The sequence below is a fragment of the Oreochromis aureus genome, linkage group 15 (assembly GCF_013358895.1).
Source record: "Oreochromis aureus strain Israel breed Guangdong linkage group 15, ZZ_aureus, whole genome shotgun sequence".
In the NCBI taxonomy this organism is placed as follows: Eukaryota; Metazoa; Chordata; class Actinopteri; order Cichliformes; family Cichlidae; genus Oreochromis; species Oreochromis aureus.
The window spans coordinates 17135037-17155063 of NC_052956.1; the positions used below are offsets into that span (position 1 = coordinate 17135037).

At 40.3% G+C, this 20027-nt stretch overlaps 2 protein-coding genes and 1 non-coding gene across 4 annotated transcripts; 1 reads left to right on the forward strand and 2 right to left on the reverse strand.

The window, feature by feature from the left end:
* The first annotated feature begins 1657 nt into the window (after positions 1–1657).
* Positions 1658–13678, forward strand: heca (hdc homolog, cell cycle regulator). Of its 2 annotated transcripts, XM_031728419.2 has the most exons (5): positions 1658–2068; positions 5015–6083; positions 7449–7615; positions 10455–10609; positions 13160–13678. In XM_031728419.2, exons 1-5 carry the CDS (start codon positions 1930–1932, stop codon positions 13322–13324), a joined length of 1695 nt encoding a protein of 564 aa, XP_031584279.1. In that variant the 5' UTR covers positions 1658–1929; the 3' UTR covers positions 13325–13678. The 2 variants fall into 2 exon arrangements, with proteins under 2 accessions (XP_031584279.1, XP_031584288.1); XM_031728428.2 differs by lacking the exon at positions 13160–13678 and having other exon boundaries at positions 7449–7667; positions 10455–10580.
* Positions 13679–15362: 1684 nt separating this feature from the next.
* mtif3 (mitochondrial translational initiation factor 3) lies at positions 15363–18055 on the reverse strand. Its single transcript, XM_031728186.2, has 4 exons — positions 17932–18055; positions 16839–17307; positions 16187–16338; positions 15363–15644 (listed from the first exon to the last, which is right to left on the reverse strand). The coding sequence occupies exons 2-4, from the start codon at positions 17296–17298 to the stop codon at positions 15396–15398; spliced, it is 861 nt and encodes a 286-aa protein (XP_031584046.1). The 5' UTR covers positions 17299–17307; positions 17932–18055; the 3' UTR covers positions 15363–15395.
* A 360-nt stretch (positions 18056–18415) lies between these two features.
* On the reverse strand, positions 18416–18488 carry trnav-uac. Its single transcript has one exon. It is a non-coding gene; the product is annotated as a tRNA-Val (tRNA).
* Positions 18489–20027: the final 1539 nt, after the last annotated feature.

Sequence of the window (20027 nt, forward strand, 5' to 3'; positions counted from 1 at the left end):
TGGTGTGGTGTGAGGATATTGTGGTAATGGCAGACTTATTAGCATCATTATGAAAACATTTGTTGCTTGGGGTGTTGACTGTAAGCTGAATTATAGCATGATGGCTGCTGTTTCATAAATCATCTTTAGTCAGGTTTTACCAGCTTCGAGCAGTACCCTACAAGCAAGGTCTTTAAATTGTCTGATTTATGAATGGAGTCTGGTTCCTGCTAATAACATATTCTCACTTCATTTCAATCAGTCTTTTCATTCATCCTGATTGTAAATTATCTGATTTAATTGCTTATGTTGGTATACAGATTCAGCGAGTTACACATTTACTGCACCCTTGAATACTGTTTTGCTGTGAAGCTGCACATCAGTCTTTATGAGAAATCATTCAGACTTATGAAATAATTGGTATCCTGAATGAGGCAGTGATACTTTCCCACATGTATGTGGTGCTGATTACTTCCCATCTTCTTCTACTGTTCTCTTTAGTGCCGACTGAGGCTGCCGCTTCATTTAAATAGTTACACACATTACACAGCCTCTGGTTGTGTGTGTTTTAATGATCACCATTTATGCTTATCTATGGAGATAAGTACACATTTACAATGCTATTGATAGCACTGATAGTTACTATTGTTGTGAACACTTCAATAGCAACTTGGAGAATGAACTTGAATGTATCTTGTGTTGGCATAATTATTTTTTTTTTTTAAATGACACATTAAGTGGGGAAATTTTGAGGATGTGTGATGATGCTGGAACACTGTCATAACAGCACTGTAGACAAATAAAAGTACTTTTATAATGAGTTATAGCAAAGGTACTGACAAGTAACAAATTACTGTATTCTCCTAGCTTAGAAATAACACAATTAATTTACTAATGCTATCACAGTCAGTCAAGAATCTGATTAATTTTTAAACTACTCGGCCACATGTGTTAAACTAAAGCATAGTTCTTTGCAAATGTAAATCTGGCCCACCAATTCATTCAAATTCTGAGAAACTGCAGCTAATTTGTAGTTTGTAGGGTTCTTTTCTGTGCACGTGGTTTCACACTGGAAAGGTGGGCTGTATGATACATTTAAACTATTTATTTATTAATTTATTTTACGTATTTTGGTGAAATTCACCATAACCATGAAATGGTCAGATTTGGGCTTTTGCCTTTAAGAAAGATATGAAAAAAAGATTCTTTATTTAGTGTTTAAAAATAAATAATGGCTAAATAAGATATGATAGAATAATTAGGGAAAAAATTTAATTAACAATAACAAGTCTATAACAAATGGCTTGGGAAAGTTGAATGGTAGAGTACCTAAGTCAATAGTATAAAATGTGACATAAAACTATAGCTTAATGAAATTAAAAAAAATCTTTAATTAAAATAAATACAGTACAGTGAAATAAGTATAAATTAAAGATATTATATAATAATATCATATGGTGTAAAGTTGAAGTAACTTTTAAGGCTTTGTTTTGCTAAGGCCTTTCTGTGAACTTTCTATGTAAGAAGGCTATACGGGACATAAATCTGATATACCTGACTAAAAACCGAAACATGCCTTTAGAAGCAGCAAATTCCGAGCTTTCCCACGGGACGCAAACGCAGCCTAAATCGCTGACAGTCAACACTAGGGGCGGGGTTCCGTGACGTCAGGGGGTGGAAGAGAACAGCAGAGCAGGAATCAAAACAAGAGACGGACACGCCTTCGCTCCTAAAGGTTATACCAGCTTATTTCTTAGACCTGCTGCACTAAATTCAACCCGCCGTGCAAGAAGAGGCCCAAAAGCATCACCACAAAGAGAAAAGCCCGCATTAAAAACAAAGCACTGCAAGGGTCCACTGCAGAAATGGAGTCCACAGAAATGTCAGACAGCGCTGACAGGAGCCGTTGATAGAGGTCGAAAATAACACTTGACACCCGAATCCTGTAAAATGCCCAACCAGAAGAGCAGCAAGGGAAAGAAAAGCAAACGCACGAACAGTAGCGGAGATGAGCAGGAAAATGGAGCCTGTGCGGCCCCAACAGGAGGCGCGGCCGCGGCGGCTGCACCCAGGAGCGAGCGCTCAAGTGGTAAGAGAGGAAACGGACGCAGATGTAGTGAAGTTTGGTGATGCTGCCTTCCTGCCAGGGGGGGAAGCCCTGTCTGTCTGTCTGCACGACTGTGACATACGTCCACTGCAACGGTGCAAATGTCTCGATCCCCCCCATCCACTTGTTCCTTACAGCTCAAGCCCAAACTTCGTTTAAAATGTGCGGCATTACGGTTCTGTGAATAGTGGCAAACATGGGCCACATTTGTCGAGCACGATTTCAGGCCTTGCATAATTGTAGCTGTTGGAGTAGCTATTGCTCAACTGCGCTTAAATCGTGGTTGGAAAAACTGGTTTTTTATTATTTTTTAAAGGTCATCGGGGTTTGTGTGGGCACAAGACGACTGCCGAGCAGCAGGCAAAGCAGTTGAAATATTGCTGAAGTAGGTGTTGCTTAATGTGTCGGATTTAAGGCGAACTTGACAGCGGCTGTTGTTGGTGTTTCTTAAGTCGATTGTGGTCGTAGTTTTTTATTGGCTTCAGAGGTGGATGATGGGAGAGAAACGAAATCGTGAAATTTATGAATGGAGTTCGGCTCCTCGGAACTCCTCTGGGAATAAAAGGGATTATCGCCCGTGAATGTGACGCGCAGCGCCGTCAAAAGTGGCCATAAGAGGTGTTAACGACACAGCGCGACCCTTCTTTTATTTCTTTGTCTGCACGTGCACGTCAATGATCGCGGGCTCTCTCGCAGGCCTCAGCTGTGTTTTCCTGACGGGCATCTTGTCCACAACAGTTTTTCGGTTGTGGCCTTCCTCCTCCAGGGTAATATTGACAGCTCACCGCTTGTGTGCGCACTCAAGTTCAAATGCAGCCCACACGGACATGGAGCTGCTGGAGGTGCGTGCATTCATACAAACTGTACAGATTAAACAAAGCTTGAGACTGGAAACCACTTCACAGCAAACCTCATCTTAACTGTCAGGTATTGCTAGTGCAGCATCCAGTAACAACAGATTGTTCTTACGGTGTTATAAGACTAAGTAAAGCCCTGCTTTGACTGTTTTAAAAGGGAAAGCAAAGCACAAATTGTGTTTTTTACTGTGTAACTCATCAGAGAAACCTAACGTATATACTGTATAGGTAGTTAGTAATTACACTTATTTATTTTTTTAGTTCAGTGTTAAGTGCATGTTTGCAAAACCAGAACGTAGGCAGTTCCAAGAGGGGTTTGGACCTTTTAGCAAAAAATTACCTTTTTGCTATCATCTATCATTTGCAGCAGGTTTCCCCAGATGTGGATTAAGCCTGTTCCTGCACCAAAAAAGAAAATTTATTGAAGACCTTCACTGAAATAAGGTTATAGTCTAGGACTAGGTTTATGGTATGAGAGACGCCTTTAACTGGAAGTTACAAAATCTCTGCAAAGCTCTTGTTCTGCAGATGCTGAAGCCTGAACACACTTGTAGACACCAGAGTGATACACGGTGTTAAAAGTGGATTGTTTTCTGCTGTGTGGTGAGTTAGAAAGTGAAGAAGAAGAAGAAAGCCCTGCAATTGTACCGGAAAAGGAAGGAGGAAACTACTCCCCCTCCACGCACACCCACAGTGTATTATCATGAGCTACTCCTCTCATAGAGACCGTGTGGCCACATTTTGTTTGATTCACATCCAGATTTGAGAATTGGCATCCTTTGAATAGAGCTGCTCACAGGATGGCCTACTTGAATTTCATAAATAGATGCAGATGAGGCAGCAAGGACACCGAAAGCACCCGTTTAACATTTTCACCCCATGTTGTGTCTGTTTGCGATGAAGCTTAGGATGGAGAATCGGAGGGAAAATGTCACCCAAAATGCATTTGTGCTGAAGACATGAATAAATTGTTGCTTTTAGTATTTCAGCTGCACATAATGATTGATTTAAATAAAATTAATAATAAAAAAAATCCCAAAGTGGTGTATTCAGTTTGTGTGAAAGAAAACCCCACAACTCTCTTCAGTTTCTAAAAGTTTGAGACACTGAAAAAGCTTTGGAGAAGCTGAAAGCATCATATGTGCAGTTTATGAAGGTAAAATTAGCTTCTAGGGTTTTGCTGTTATTTTGTTTACTTAATTTGAAGACTTCCTCTTAGGCTCTTGTATTGAAGATTGGCTTGAGAGGTGAGCCTGAGATGGTTTGCAGAAGAGGGATAGTGAGCATACTGGACAAAGGATGTTGAATGTGGAGCTGCCAGGTAGGAGAAAAATAGGAGGATTAATTGATGTAGCGAAGGAGGACATGCAGAAGGTTGGTGTGATAGAAGAAGCTACTCGAGAAAAGGGGAGCTGGAGGAAGATGATCTGGTGCGGTGACCCTCAAAATAAGCAAAAAAAGAAGATGATGTTTACAATTGGCTTCTTTTTCTGCAAGATAGAGGTTAAACCTGCATTTGTGGATGGCATGATGAACTGTATCCCTGAATAATGATTTCTGGGGTAGTTCCTCAGCCAATGCAGAAACATGCTTGTTTTTAGCAAAGATTACGGTCATCAAATATTGATTTCCAGCCTTATCTCTTGCACACAGTAATTTCTACAAATTCTCTGTATTTTTTGAAAATAATCAGTACTGTACATCATGAGATGTTCACACTTGTCACAGTTTTATGTTGAGGAACATTCTGAAATTCTTCCAGACACAGAGTGGTGAACATCTGTCCATCTTTTACTTCTGAGAAACTCTCAAAGATGCTCTTTTTATACCCAGTCTTGTTACTGTCCTGTTGTGTTCCTCCAGGGGTTTCTCTTTGGCATCGTTTACTTTCCTCACCTTTTGTTGTCTCAGTTTAAACCTTTGATATGTTTTGTATGCTCTGTTGTGAATAATGAGATTTGCAAATCATTGCAGTCTGGTTTCATCTACATTGTACACTGCTTTTAAACTTTTTATGAATTGGAGTAATGAATAAATTCTTTTCCCTCCTTTCTTCTCTCTGTTCATTCAGAGGTCCAGTGTGCAACCCCCCTTGGCTGCAGCCTGAACCGTGCCATTGATCTGGAGAAGGACGACTGCCAGAGGGTTGTTTGCAACAGCGAGCTCTGCCCTTATGGCAACTGGATGCATCTACAGTGTTTCTACGAGTGGGAGAGCTCCATCCTTGTCCAGTTCAACTGCATCGGCCGTGCGCGGTCCTGGAATGAGAAGCAATGCCGACAAAACATGTGGACCAAGAAAGGCTACGACCTAGCCTTCAGGTTCTGCTCCTGCCGCTGTGGCCAGGGTCACCTGAAGAAGGACACCGACTGGTACCAGGTGAAACGCATGCAGGACGAGCGTAAGAAGAAGTCGTCGGAAAGGAGCTCAGGCAGGACTGGAGCCAGCGGAGGTGCTTCAGGGTCCGCCGATGGGTTTTTTGAGGAGCCCAAGAAAAGCAAACCACTTGGAGGAGCTGTAGGAGGAGCCAAACTAGCTAATAGGGCCTCTAGTCAGGAGATGCCTCGTAGACAATCAGTGGACCGACAGAACTCCACAGAGAGAGGTGGGGCAGCAGCAGCAGGAGGAGGAGGATATGCAATAGGAGGGCCTTTACCTTTGGGGCCTCCTCAGAAATCTCCATGTGACTCCCCGGGACAGTCTCCTCCTACTGGCTTCACCTTCTCCCCCACTGCTGCTGTCGGATCGGGAGGTGGGGGAACAGGTATGCGGGGTTCCCGTCAGCTGGGAGAGTTCTTCAAATCAGCCGTCCACATGGACGCACAGAGGAAACACCTGCTGGTTGGGGGATCTCTCGGTCGGAGCGGAGGCTGCTCCCTGGGAGCCTCCGGCGGTGCAGCTGGTGCTCCTCACTTAGATGCAGGGTCTGTCCTACCGCTACAGCTATCCTTTACCCTCCCTCTTCACCACCGGCTCACCTCTGGCAGTGTGGGTGATGGTAGCCACCCTCACCCGGTGCAGTTCCTGAGGAGGCTGGACCTCTCGGAACTCCTCACCCACATCCCGCGCCACAAGCTCAACACCTACCACGTCCGCATGGAAGATGATGCCCAGGCAGGCCAGGGAGAGGAGCTGCGCAGGTAGGGCTTTTGGGAAATGAAGTTTCTAAGGCTTAAAAAAATGGCACAATAACTAAACTATTTCTTGCAACATTTCTTAAACATTAAACTTGTGACACGGTGAACACACGGTGAAAGTGATAAATGACAAAATGCTGAATAAAACTCGGAACTTTTAAACCTACCAGATGTGGCCATGCAATGCACGTGATTCACTGTCAGACAAGCCAGGTCCTATATTCATGTGCTTAGTACAGGTAAAGAACGAGCAGGCTGCACACAGAGCAGGTCGTCACATTCACAGCTGCTTGTGGCGCATGTGGTTTTAATATATTGTAACTGCAGCATTTTGCAGTTATAACATCATATATCCACACAGCGGTTAAAGTTGCAATATAATTACAGCATTTGCACAGCACTCATTCATGTATACATATACATGCGCAAAAAGTCTTAAACCACCTTTCATTTCTTTATGTTTTGCTTCCAGGGAGCCAGACTTTCTTGTAAAGTGGTCATGACCAGTCGTTACCTCTTCTTCGCTTTCAAAGTTTTTCTGTGGACACTGGCTGTTTTTTCACTGACTTTTAGTCCAGTCCTTGTACCTAAAAATTTTCAGAGAAAGGCTTTTGTTTGTTTATTCATTAAGCTTAATACTGAACTATGACTAGTTCAAATTTAAAATAGGCATCTAGCCCAGTGACCCAGTTGTGTCTGCACGCAGTAGACGGTTTAGGAAACGCAAAATTTTTAAATTATATCTTTGTTACTAGCAGACTGTCATAAAAATGCATGATTTGTTCCAGTTTATTTATTTGAATCTATAAAAAAAATTCTAAGATAGCGCAGCTTGATAGGCATAACGTATTACTTTTGAACAACAAACAAGGGGATTCCCAAACAGCTATTAGCTGAAAACTTGGCATATCACAGCATGGTGTGAAGTGTGTGCCTAAAGATATTGAGGAAAATGGTCAAGTGGACGCCAAAAAAAGAAGTGACAGGCCTAAAAAAGTGGATATCTGAAATGATCTCAAAGGAATGGTGGCTGTCAAGAAGCCATTTTTAGGGAAGGAAAACACAGACGAGGCTGAGGTACTTCACAAGAGTGAAAAGAGCTATGATATGCATTTCTTTCCTCATATATACTTCCTCTATTATAATTCTCTACCTCCTCTAAACAGAGTGGCTTATCACTGTTTTTAGCAGAATTTTGACTGCATGCACTGATTAAAACAAAGAAATGATTGTTGATTTAGGTCACGAGATTCAGTGTCACAATCATTTCTGCTGATATCTTACATAGAAGAGCATGCCTGTCTCTGCCTGAACTTTCAGTGCAAGCGATTTGATGATGGTTCTTCTTACTGTGTCGCCACCCTATAGGTTCATCCTGTCAGCTCTCAGTGCGAGCCAGAGAAACGTGGTCAACTGTGCACTGTGCCACCGGGCGCTGCCTGTATTTGAGCAGTTTCCTTTGGTGGATGGGACGCTGTTCCTCAGCCCTTCACGCCATGATGAGATTGAGTACGATGTGCCGTGCCACCTTCAAGGTCAGACATGGTTTTAACTGCATGGAATGAGGCCTGTGCTTAATTTGTGGAGGTAAATATTCATGCATGTAAGAGTCTGAGATGTATTATTTGAGTTTTCTGAAATTTCTCTCAGCATTGAGCAGTCTGATTTTAAAGCATTCAAAACAAACTTGAATGCTTTTGAACAGCAATCTGTCAGAACTTTTTCAGTGGTCGTCACGGTTGCTAACCATCAATGAATCAAGTGTATTTACAACGCCTGGCTAGAAGATAGAAATAGCGGAAGTAGAGAACCAATCTTTTTCTAAGATTTGTTTTATCAGCTTATTTTGCCTTTAATGCATAGCGACAGGAGAGTTGAGAAAGGGGGGAATGACATCAGATTTGGTGAGGATGTACAGCCTGTGTAATGTACATGGGGCAAGGAGAATAAGCAGGGGTGCACATAAGTGGTCCGCAGGTGCGCAATCGCTTTCAAAATAAAAGACGCGCACCAGATAAGAAGTTGCAACGGGCGTTTGCGTACATAAGATTTTCTGGAGGAGGACAGACATTTATTTAGAACTCTTAAAGATGTCGAAGAAGCAAGCTCCTTTAAGCAATTACTTTGGTCTTCCTCCACCTCCAAAGAAACGTCAGAAGGAACGGCAAAAGAAGCGCGTATTCTCGGAAAAGTGGTTGCAGGAGGTGAGCTGGCTTCAAACAAATGATGAACGCACAGAGATGTGGTGCAGAATATGCCGTGAAAATCCCACTCTAGTGGACAAAAATAGTGCCGTTTATATATGTATAAGCAAACGCTGCTGCAACTTCTTATCTGGTGCGCGTCTTTTATTTTGACAGCGAATGCGCACCTGCGGACCACTTATGTGCACCCCTGAGAATAAGGAAAAGTTTATAACAGAGGCTTCTAACCTCACCCATTCTCTATCTGATTTTTATTCAGCGGTGCAAATTGAATTAAACCTGTAAGTGTTACACAGATGTTATTGTGATAAAGCTTCTGACTTGGGCAGTCAAACTCGATTTAATAAAGTCATAATACATCACGCAATCAGAATATTTAAAGTAAAAAAGATATTTAAACAACTTCTGTTAAAGAAAATTGAACTGATCTGTGAATCATCTTGATGTGTTCGCTGTATTTGGTTGTACTAAGTTTTCAAACTGATGAGAATAAGTTCTTCATTTGTTTTTGTCTATTTGCATGTTTTTCTAAGTGGCAGCGCACTGAGATCTCAGGGTCACCGCCTTGTTAAGACTACTGCAGAGTACGACAACAGGACTGCTGCTAATCATGAAAAATGTATATTCTTAGTGGTTATAAATAAATTATTAGTACATCATGATGCTCAATTATACATTCCCGCTCCTTTAAAGTGTTTTCAAACTGTGTTTTCCTTATATAAAGAGAAATTGATCCATCAGTAAGCCCAATATTCGCTGTGTGAATAGACATGAAAGGTTTTCTGCTGGCTTCTGCACAGTGCTACATGAATGTGAATCAGCGTGAAGCTTCTTTGATGTGCTGGCCTCCAAGCTTTGATATGTATGGCCTTGATATGCATCAGTATGAAAGGCTTATTTATTCCATTTTTGCTGCTTTTTGTCAGGCAGAATTTAAATGTTGGTGAAGGAGTAGCTTAATTTGTGTCCAACAGATGTGAAAAAAAAGAGTTCAGTTAAATTAGACTAGCCATGATACTTTTCTATATTTGAGCTAGAAACAGAAGAAATAAGTAAGAACCCCCCAGAAAACATAATCATATGTTTGTGTGGCAAAAACATGAACAAGAAGCACTCAGAGAGTTCAAGCCTCCGCTAAGACAGCTCACTCTCTGGGCTGTATTTACTTTTAAGGGAATAGTGCAGTAAAAATGACATAAAGGCAGAGTGACAGGTGTTTACTTTGAGTACACAAACATTATGTAGGAGTAGGTAATGGATATTGATTTGTAAATGTTAAGTGAATAACTTGAGCTCATAATATAATATTATACTACAGTATATTTATAACATACTGACTTTAAGATGTAACACTTTTTGGGGTCATCTTAAGAGGAAGGCAGATGTTAAATGTAAAAGTCAGGTCAGAGGTCAAATGTGACACGACATTTGGATGAAAACTATAATGTGATATTTAAAATCTATGCCAATATCATCATTTTCTAAATGTTTGCCAATACAAGTATAGTCTTGTATAGATACAAGACGTTTTATGAAGTCCAAAATAACATAATAATTAGAATCCCCATATATCATTCCCTACAGTATATGTCTGTATATCGTCAGTACAAACAATAAAAGTAAACAATTGCTTTAAATAGCTCTTTTTATTCCTTTGGCCTTCAGAACAATCCATTGACTTTGAAGAAGAGGTCAGAGGTCAAATGTAACATTATATTTGAATTCTTTTTATGGTACTTTTTATATGTTGACAACACACTTCAGACTTTTTGGCAATTTTGCACCAATAAATCATTAAGTTAACCCTGAAGACCTCGGTGGATGGAAGTTAAATTTTAATGGATTGTTAACATGACCCCACTCTACACCAGTCCAAAGGTTTTTTTTTAGAATTAATTGAAAACCTTTTGAGCTATCATGTTCACAGACAGAAAGAATGCCACACAAATGCTGCAAAAAAACAAAGCCTCTTTGGTGGCCTTAATAAAATGACTCTGTGTAATGCAGTGGAGTGAAAAAACACCAGAGCAACACACTCACGAGAAAAAAAATAATATTAAGCAACGTAAAGGTCTGTATATACTGCAGGAATATGACAGTGGACTTTTGAGGAGGTTTTTTTTTAAAAAAAAAATGTATTATTAATTGTTCCTTTTGGTTCTTTCAACAGGCCGGCTGATGCACCTCTACGCCATCTGTGTGGACTGTCTAGAGGGCGTCCACAAGATTGTCTGCATCAAGTGCAAGTCACGCTGGGATGGGAGCTGGCACCAGCTGGGCACCATGTATACCTACGACATACTGGCTGCTTCACCGTGTTGCCAGGTAGAAACACTGCGGAGCCTAGAAGAGCATGCTACTGAAATAAATAGAAAAAAAAGAAGAAGAGTAATATGACAGACAAGAGAGATAAGAGCAAAAACCAAAGACCTTCCCCGTATTAGTAATTTCTGACAACAAATAGGTACAGTGACATGATGCTCGATCTCTGCTGGGTGTGTAAGCAGGTGTTTGCCAAGGTTATCCATTTATGAGGTGATAACAGTTCAGTGTTGTGTTTACAGCTTTCTCCTCTGCCACTTTGAGCCAAAAAGTTAATTAAAAAAGCTCTAAACCAAATCTAGAGATTAAACAGCTGCAGCTCCCACAAGGCTGTGACCATGTTATTTGCAGATGCCAACATTTGCTCATGGACACCAAAATAACTGTTAGCACTGATCTGACAAAAGTAGTATGTGTATCAGTAATCACTGAAGTTAAATGATTCAATACCAATTTAAAAAGTCACACAACGTATAACTCATTTTCTGAACTATTGACTCCACGTTGTTAATATAAAGTTTTGTTTGTCTGACTTGAAATGGGATCATTAAATTCCTTTCTGGGGTTGAATAATCTCAATAGAAGCTCCGCTTACCTGCTTTTTAGTGGAAATGGATTGTTTTTGGCGTTGCAAATTCAAATTTTATTGAACAGACCTCCCAATGATAACCATGTTTTTGCAAAAATAAAAAAAAACTTAAAATACACTGTTCCAAACTATTATGCACAACAGAGTTTTACAACATTTTATGGGTATAAAGAACTGAAAATGGTCATTTGTTGAATTTGCAGCATTAGGAGGTCACATTTCCAAAAACCAAAAGCAATTTCAATCAAAAACAAAAGCCCTTCTTTGATATAACCTTCACAAGTCCTGCATTCATTGAACTTGTGAGTTTTTGGAGAGTTCCTGCTTGAATTTCTTTGCAAGATGTCAGAATAGCCTCCCACAGCTGCTGTTTTGATGTGAACTGCCTCCCACCCTCATAGATCTTTTGCTTGAGGATGGTCCAAAGGTTCTCAATAGGGTTGAGGTCAGGGGAGGATGGTGGCCACAGCATGAATTTCTCTCCTTTTATGCCCAGAACAGCCAGTGCCACAGAGGTATTCTTTGCAGGATGAGATGGTGCATTGTCATGCATGAAGATAGGAAGAAAGTGGTCAGTCAGAAACTCTACATACCAGTACTTTGCATAGATCATTTTCACACCTTCGGACACCCTAAAGGAGCTACCAGCTTTCTCCCCATGATTCCTAACCTTAACCCAGGGTTGCACGACACCCATTAGTTGAGAAGACTGTTTGAAAATGAATCTTGATGTATTCCTGCTTGTGGGAGATGGCATTTTAGCAGCTGCTCTCTTAATCTGATGAAATTGTCTGGCAGAAACCTTCCTCATTAACCTGTCTGTGCTCTGAATCGGCCACAAAGTTCTTCACAGTACAATGATGGTGCTTATTTTTTTGTGACGTATTGAATGTATTCATACCTTGTCCAAGGCATTCTACTATTTGACGCTTTTCTGCAGCAGAGAAATAATTTTTTCCCCATATTGCATAGAACCTGTGGCATGCTTAATAATTTGGAACATCCTTTCTAGCTAGATTTCCTTTAATTGAGCTTGCCTGGCAAACTAATTATGAAAGCTGTCTGAGATTCATACCAGTGTTCCAAAGAGCCCTGAGACACAATACCATCCACAAGTTTAACTGAAAACAAAAAACTGAATGTTTGCATAATAATTTGGAATATGGTGTATAATATTTTTATTGCATTACCTGCATCGGCAAAGTAGCTACCTAATAGCTAAAAAGCACAGCATCTGTTTGCTAATTTAAGCATTTAATTTGTTATTTATATAAAGCCAGTTCATAGCAACAGCTATCCCAAGGCTCTAGAAATTTTAAGGCAATTTTAAACCCCAAAAGTTGGACGATCTCCTACAACCAAGAACTTGGCAACATAGGGAACAAAAAACTCCCTTTTTAACAGAAAGAAGCCTGCTGCAGAACCAAAATCTGCTGCAAACTATTGGAGGATGAGGCGAAATGAAAAGGTGAAAAAAGAGGAGCATAGAGAGACCGTGACAAAATACAAAACACAAACTACAGGAGAGAGTAGACTGATGTTAATGTCATGAAATAGTGGCATGTAAACACATGGGGAAAAGAATTGCTCACTGCATCATGGGAAGTCCCCTAGCAGCCGGTTTGAGCCTGTCCTAACTATAAGCTTTATCAAAAAGGTGTTTGTCTCCTGATTCCACTGGAAGCTGGTTCCATGGAAGAAGAGCCTAATAGCTAGATAACCTGCACTAGTCTAAAAATAGTGATTGTATTATAGTAGTAAAAGTGCATCCAGTCTTTTATCCAGTTTCACTGTCACTCTTTGCATGTAAAGACCCATTTAAAGCTGCTTGGACCCTTGAATTAACATGATTTTGTTACACTTGCATCTCAGGGAGTCATGAGTGAACCTCCATGCTGATACTTGCCTTTTTGCATCCTCAGTTGAGCCTCTTGTTTGCTGACCTGTGTCCTGTATGTCCTCAGGCCCGTCTCAACTGTAAGCACTGCGGGAAACCGGTGGTGGACGTTCGAGTCGGGATGCAGTATTTCTCCGAGTACAGCAACGTCCAGCAGTGCCCCCACTGCGGCAACCTGGACTATCACTTTGTTAAACCTTTCTCCTCCTACAAAGTTCTTGAGGCTTATTGACAAATGTTGCTCTTGCATGCTAGTTGAGCTGCTTTTTGTTTGTTTGTTTTTTTCTAACACAATCTAGGAAAGATTTTATTTTTTGGGCCTTAAGGAGGTTTTTAAGTTCTCTCTGTTTTGATTTCATGATTTCAGTTTTTTTTTAATGTATAGGAAATGTATGATTCTAGTTAGAGAAAAGTTCCATGACAGTATCTCTGCGGTTAGAGATAAGTGTTGATAAGAGTGTTGCACTGACATTTAAGTCAAGCAAACACATTTATCTGTGACGAGTGAATGTATCTGTATGCCAAATTTACTTTTATTTTTTACCAAAAACAATCTTGAATAAAGCTGAGAGAGATAGACACTGGTGCTGGTTTGGTGTGCTCCTCTTTGTTAGAACATATTCTTCTCAAAAGTTGCTTTATCTTGATTAAAAACGTCACTTCCGGTAAGAAGATGTGAAAACTTAGCTTATCATTAGGCACGTATACGTTGTTTAAATAGGAAAAGGGGAAAAAAGTAAATAAAATTTACACCTCTTACTCTATGTATGACAGATTCATCAGTTTATAAATCTGTTATTACTATGTAGTATGTTCCTATCTGAGCTGTGAACAAAACTTTATGTACACTACATCCTGAGACACCAAGCTGACTTCAAATTTAGATCAAGATGGATGAAACTCGGGTTCAGTGAAAGGTGATTTTTATTTGCTGGAGTTTTGTAGTTAACGACTTCCACATCTTTTTTTCTCTCTTTTAAAAGGATTATGTTCTTCATGACTTTACTGAAGACTTGTAGAATGTCTGACAGGAAGCAGCCATGATGGAGGTCTTTGTTTTATATAATTTAATTATTTCAGCAATAACTACAAATGTTAGGTGACTAGCTGATTTTAAAAAAAGACTTTATAGGTACTTTTTCTAACTACCCTCTGCAAATGTAACTAAAAGTGTACTCCCCTGAAGTCAAAATCCCAACTGCGTGTCGCTGGACACAGATGACCTATGTGTCAGTTGAATGCTGACTGGTCTACAAAAGGACCAGAATAGGGAAGGGAACCGAAGAAGCGTAAAAAAAAGCTCCTCAAAGGTTAAAAATACAGCATGACATGACACACTGGGCCTGTGTCATGTTAACACAGACCAGTTATATCACATATTTTTACCACTACTCTCATCTGACAACAAACACTCTCTGCGTGCTGCCATCGCTCAAACATAAAATAACCATTCCTTGGTTAAATAAAAGCAACGTTGACTTACTGCACTACCTTGTGGTACAAACAGGTATTACATGAAAGTACAACTGGACCTCAGTTTGATTTCAGCTGATCTCACCTCAATATAGATTTTGGACATGAAGTCGTTTCTTCAGGTCGTGTTGATGGTTTTAGTGAGTTTTGGCAAATTTAAAATGACTTTTGAACTCAGACATTTACAAAAAGTAACTTGTTTTTTTACTGTGTTGCATCTCTCACTGCTTTTGTCTGTCTACGTTTGTTTCTCCCTCTATTCATATCTCTTAATTGTGCTTTTATTGCAAGTGTTTCTTGCTGTATTAGGTCTTTAATTTAATTTTGTTTAGTTCATAGACATTTTTTCTTATTTTAAGTCTTGTGTTTACCTTGTTACCTTGTGTTCAAAGCTATTTTTTATCTGTTTTGAATCACTTTGTGTCTCTTTTTGATTTTTTTTTAATGTCATTGTCATTTTATGTCACTTTTGTGTTTATTTTACATGTACTTCTAGTCATTTTGCCTTTTGGTGGCTGCCTACATGAAATATTTTGTGTATTTGGACATTTTGTGCGTTTGTATCTCGTTATGTTTCTTCACTGTTATTTTGTTGTTTGCAGTTTTCTGTACAGTCATTTTGTGGCTCTGTTAAGCAATTTTGCGTTTGTGTTTGTGTCTACTTGGCCAAAGGTAACATGACCCCTTGGGCCCCTGGTCTTGTATCCCGTGGGACCTCCATGCCCTGGGTTATAAACTTTTAAACTACAGAGTCTGATTGATGATCCCAGTTGTGGCATGTAGACACAGACTCCAACTTGCTTTTGTGAAAAAGTTTTATTTCTGTCACATCAGTGCTGTGTGGACCCTTCTGTTGTGTCCGTGCTGCCAACAGGAGACGTTTCACTCTGAGCGGCCTCTGAAGTGGAGTTGGCAGGCTGTGCTTCTGCAGCCTTGTTCTTTCCTTTTTGTGACAGTTCCTTCGCTGAAGGCGGTCGGAGGATGCACACGGCTGCTTGGCCATCACGTATCACTTTTGGCCTGGAGACAAATCCCACCATTACTTCCATTTGTTCCACGATTTGCTCCAGAGTGGCATCCTGTTGAGAGAAAACACAAAGATGTTTCTGCATAAAAAGCTTTCAAGGAAGAAAAAAAAAACCCTAAATACGAAAATAATTTTTACTGGAATATGAAATATGGTAACTTTGAAATTGAAATGAGCTCTTATATTAAATTACATTTAAATATTTCTGAACCAATAACAGGGTAAATGTAAAAAATACATTAGCTTATTGCTAAATAAGCTCCTTACTGTATTTGAAACGACACAGGGGACTTCTCTGAGAAGCCAGAAATTAATCAAGCAAAACAATTAATCTCTAAAACTATTTTTTTTGTTCAGGAATACAAGTGAATAATTGTAATTTGGCATCTTAATCAAATAATAGCGTGCTTTGCCCATTTCTCAGCTTTTTTGTGAAATAATGAATGTGAAAACTGACATAGTGGTGGATTAACCACTGCAACAATATATGTATATAAATTTGTTATGTTATGTTATATTAGTCACAACTCAGACCCCTACTGAATAAATGAATAATTAAGTAATTCACTCAGGTTTATAGGCGTTCTTCCTCACCAGGTTAACTGCAGATTCGCGAGGTACTGCCCGCAGAGTGATCTTAACATGGTGTTTCTTTTCCAGCCAGCTCTCCACCTGCTTCAGCTTTGTGGTGAGGTCATGAGACGCTATGCCAGCTGAAAAGCTGAGCTCCTTCACCTGCACAGGAACTGGAAGAGAAAATAGAACAATTTTTCCACTTACAGCTGCTTGTTTGCAGAAGAAAGTCAACCTGTCACCACAAAAGTTTTGCATTTCTAAAGTCTATGACAATTTCAAGCAAAGAGAATGACTTTAGCCTAAGGTAACTCCTTATTTCTTGAACCGTCCTTAAACTGACCTAAGTCTTGCCTCTTTTCTCATTTCTCAGTTTGTATGCCCAGTCCCTTTCCTCACATCCTCTCCTGGAGCCCTATTTCACCAGCGAGGATGAAGAAGGAATGCAAGGAGAGAGAACTGGCTGAGTGCCATTCCTTGTTAATATGTTCAAGGTAGAAACACTTCTGCAAAGGATGCACCTGAGCATCCTCAATTATAGCTCCTCTGCCTCACCTCCCCTTTCCTCTGTGCTTCAGAAACATTTTAGGAACTGAGACATCCTTCCCCATAATGTCCGTGTTGAAGGCAGTAGGTTAGAGAGGAATGAGAAAAGCATCTGGTAACCATGTACCTGCTTTCGCTTTCTTCTTCTCCCGCATTTTTAGTTGCTCCTCGTGGATCTGTTTGCCGCTCATCAGCTGGTAGACTGGTGGGTCTTTGTGCTCACTGAGTAGCACTAACTTGAGACCCTCCTCATCCATCATTCTGATCACATCTGCACGGTGCATAACGCCCAGGTTCTCACCAGCTGCACTTATCACCTGTATCTGACGCTCAGGGATCTTACGGCCGATGCTGCTGATCGAGGCATTAGCTCGGGGATCTTGCTTTTTCTTCTTAGGCGTGGCTGGAGTTTGTTCTGTATTGTGTACTTCAGTGGAGAAAGCAGACCGTCTCCAGGAGGCAGCGATGATATTACATCTTTTGCTGCATACTGTAAATCTTAAGGCTGGTGGCGTATACACGGGGCTCCCACCACACACCGTTCTCACCGCATGGCTTAGCACCCATCTTACACAGCCTGCAGACATATCCTAAACCTTAAGAAAAAATGATGTGATTATGTGACAGTGCATCCACAATTTAAGAACTCACATCACAAAGCTCAACATCAAACAAAATTTAAACATCAATAATTGTCTTTCAAGCGAAAAAAACAGTTTAATTATCCAGTTTTCATAATCGAGCCAGCCTCCATTCGAAAATAGTCAAATTGAATTTGCTTTGCTTGTTTTACTTTTACTTGTTACTGAACAAACCACACAAGTTACGAGTAAAAACACTTTCGGGGTCCCATCTGTCATTCGGGATACATCAGCTTTGTTTCGTCCATTGACTTTGGGCATTTTACACTGGGACAATGGATAGTGTGGCAAACTGGAATGCGATGGCAGTTAGAAAACCTTGATTATTTGTGAAGTATATAAGGGTGAATGTCTTTTAATGAGTGTGAAATTAACACATAACTATCTGGTGTGTTACAGTTCATAGAGAAAGGAATGCACTTCGGATTGGTTGTCATTAAGTGTCCTAGACAGAGCAGTTTGTCTTTGGAGCCGGCGGGTTACAAACATCACTGCATGCATTAATTAGAGAAGCGCAACAATCCAGACAGAAACTAAACCTCTCCGTTGTATCTCCTGTAGTGCATTTTTACTACTCACTCGTGTCAGTGCCGTTTATTATTGCTCTCCGTATCAGGGTGACTACTGTAACTCCTTCCGCCATGCACTTCTTCGTTTACTTTGTCTCAAATAACTCCTATACTGCCCTCGTGAGGAAAACCCAGGACACTGCACTCACTGGACAAGCCCAGACTCCTTTGCTCTGTGATAAGAGTAAACACCTTTGCTGACAAGCTTATAGGCTCAAACGCTAGTGTCAAATCTTACTGATTAAAATACTGTTCATTTGATTATTGGTCCTCATTATTGATAGAGAGGCGGTTACAAACACACATTTTATTTTTCACATACACAGTACAACATACAGTGAAATGCTTCTGTCCTGAACTGCGGAGAGGATACAGACGTAGCTGTGCAACTCCAGGGCTGGTTTTTAGCATGGGGGGTCTAGCTAGGACCCTTCCTGGATACTGCTCCAGATGTGTAGTGTTACCAATACACTATCCAGTTGCTATAAAGTGAGTGGTTCCACTGGGGTTCGAACCCAGGACCTTCTGCGTGTAAAGCAGACGTGATAACCGCTACACTATGAAACCAGGGATGATTGCTTGCTACTGATTTTTGTTGTTAACCAATGAGTGTGTTTCACACTGAGATCGGTCCCAAGCCTCTGACTTACATTAATGTGCAAGAATACATCTTCTCTTAGTCGCTCATCCACATTCTACTGCGCATGCATGGAATAATATGTCTTTTATTCAGTGTAATAAAATTTTCATATCTGTCCATGTGAGTGTTTGCAAGTCTTTAAACTTATATTTGCTCTTTTCAGTCATTTTGGTGTTTATCCATTCATGCAAGAAAAAGTGTTGTTTTGTAGCTGCTGATAAACGCTCCTCTGTGTGTGGCATAGAGGGGGATTTGGCTAAACGTTGACTACATGTGTGCTGTTTTGTGCTGGACAGGAAGTGTTTGGTGTGCTTCCAAGAGCTTATGCGCTCAACAGGTACATACTTTGCCTATTATTTGTTTACGTGTCACTGTTGGTATACGAAGAGTTGCGTGCCACACTATTTCTTGACTGGAAAAAGTCACTCCGTGGACTGTTAATACCAGGCTACGCTAACCTGCCTGGAGACAGTGCACAGATAATGTGAGGTTTTCATCATCCAGTCTAATACTGAGACCCTGAGGTTTTTACTGAGCGTGGGAACTGAAACGTAAACTCATGAATCTAAAAATTAACACGTTTATTTCAGACAGCACAGGCAACTTGTAAGCAAAGAAAATGCAAATTAATTCCAGCTCAACAACTCCACTTAACCACAACAGCATGCAAATACTGTTACCAAGAAAAAATAAAATACAAAATGTAAATGATTTTATGTATATAAGTTAGTACTATAAATACATAAGCAGCAAGAGCTTATCAGCAAGCACCCCCTATGGGCCCTTTTTTAGAAGTAAGCAGAATACATCCATGTGGAAATGCCAAACAGTCAAATTCCCAGTCACACTGACTACAATAACAGCAGTAACTTCAAATGTTGAGAAAGAGAGGTTCAAAATTAAATTCAATGGAATACCTTTGGGTTATTTGTTTATTTCATATGCAAATATGAAATGTCTGCCTTTTTTTTGGAAAGCCAACAAAATTCCGACAATGTTTTTCCAAGAAATTCTTTCATTCTCAGGGTGCTTTAAATACTGCTTGGCAGATGTGTGCCTCACAAGAGTCATCTTTTAACTTTTAAGGCTGTATAACATGAGTGTTGGGCTCTTAGTCACATCACTGAGGGTCGTTATTGCTCCATTAACAGCACAGATTTCTTCTATCTTCCCCTGATGCTGTTGAAGTGGTTTTCTACCCTCCCCCGATCTATACCTCCATCACAGTTTCATCATGGGAGTCTACAGAGTGAAATCTGATATACACTGTGACTTTCTAACTGATGGGTAGTTGATTAATTATGTCACAGGAGAAAACTGTTACATTTCAAGACAAGTTGCAGTCAACCTCAATTTGAGGTGCCACAGCAAACGATCTGAACACTTTGTTAAAGAATCGATTTGACCTTCTGATTTTTAAATGGCATGGCCAATAAAATGCTACAAATCTAAGCACATTTTCCCTT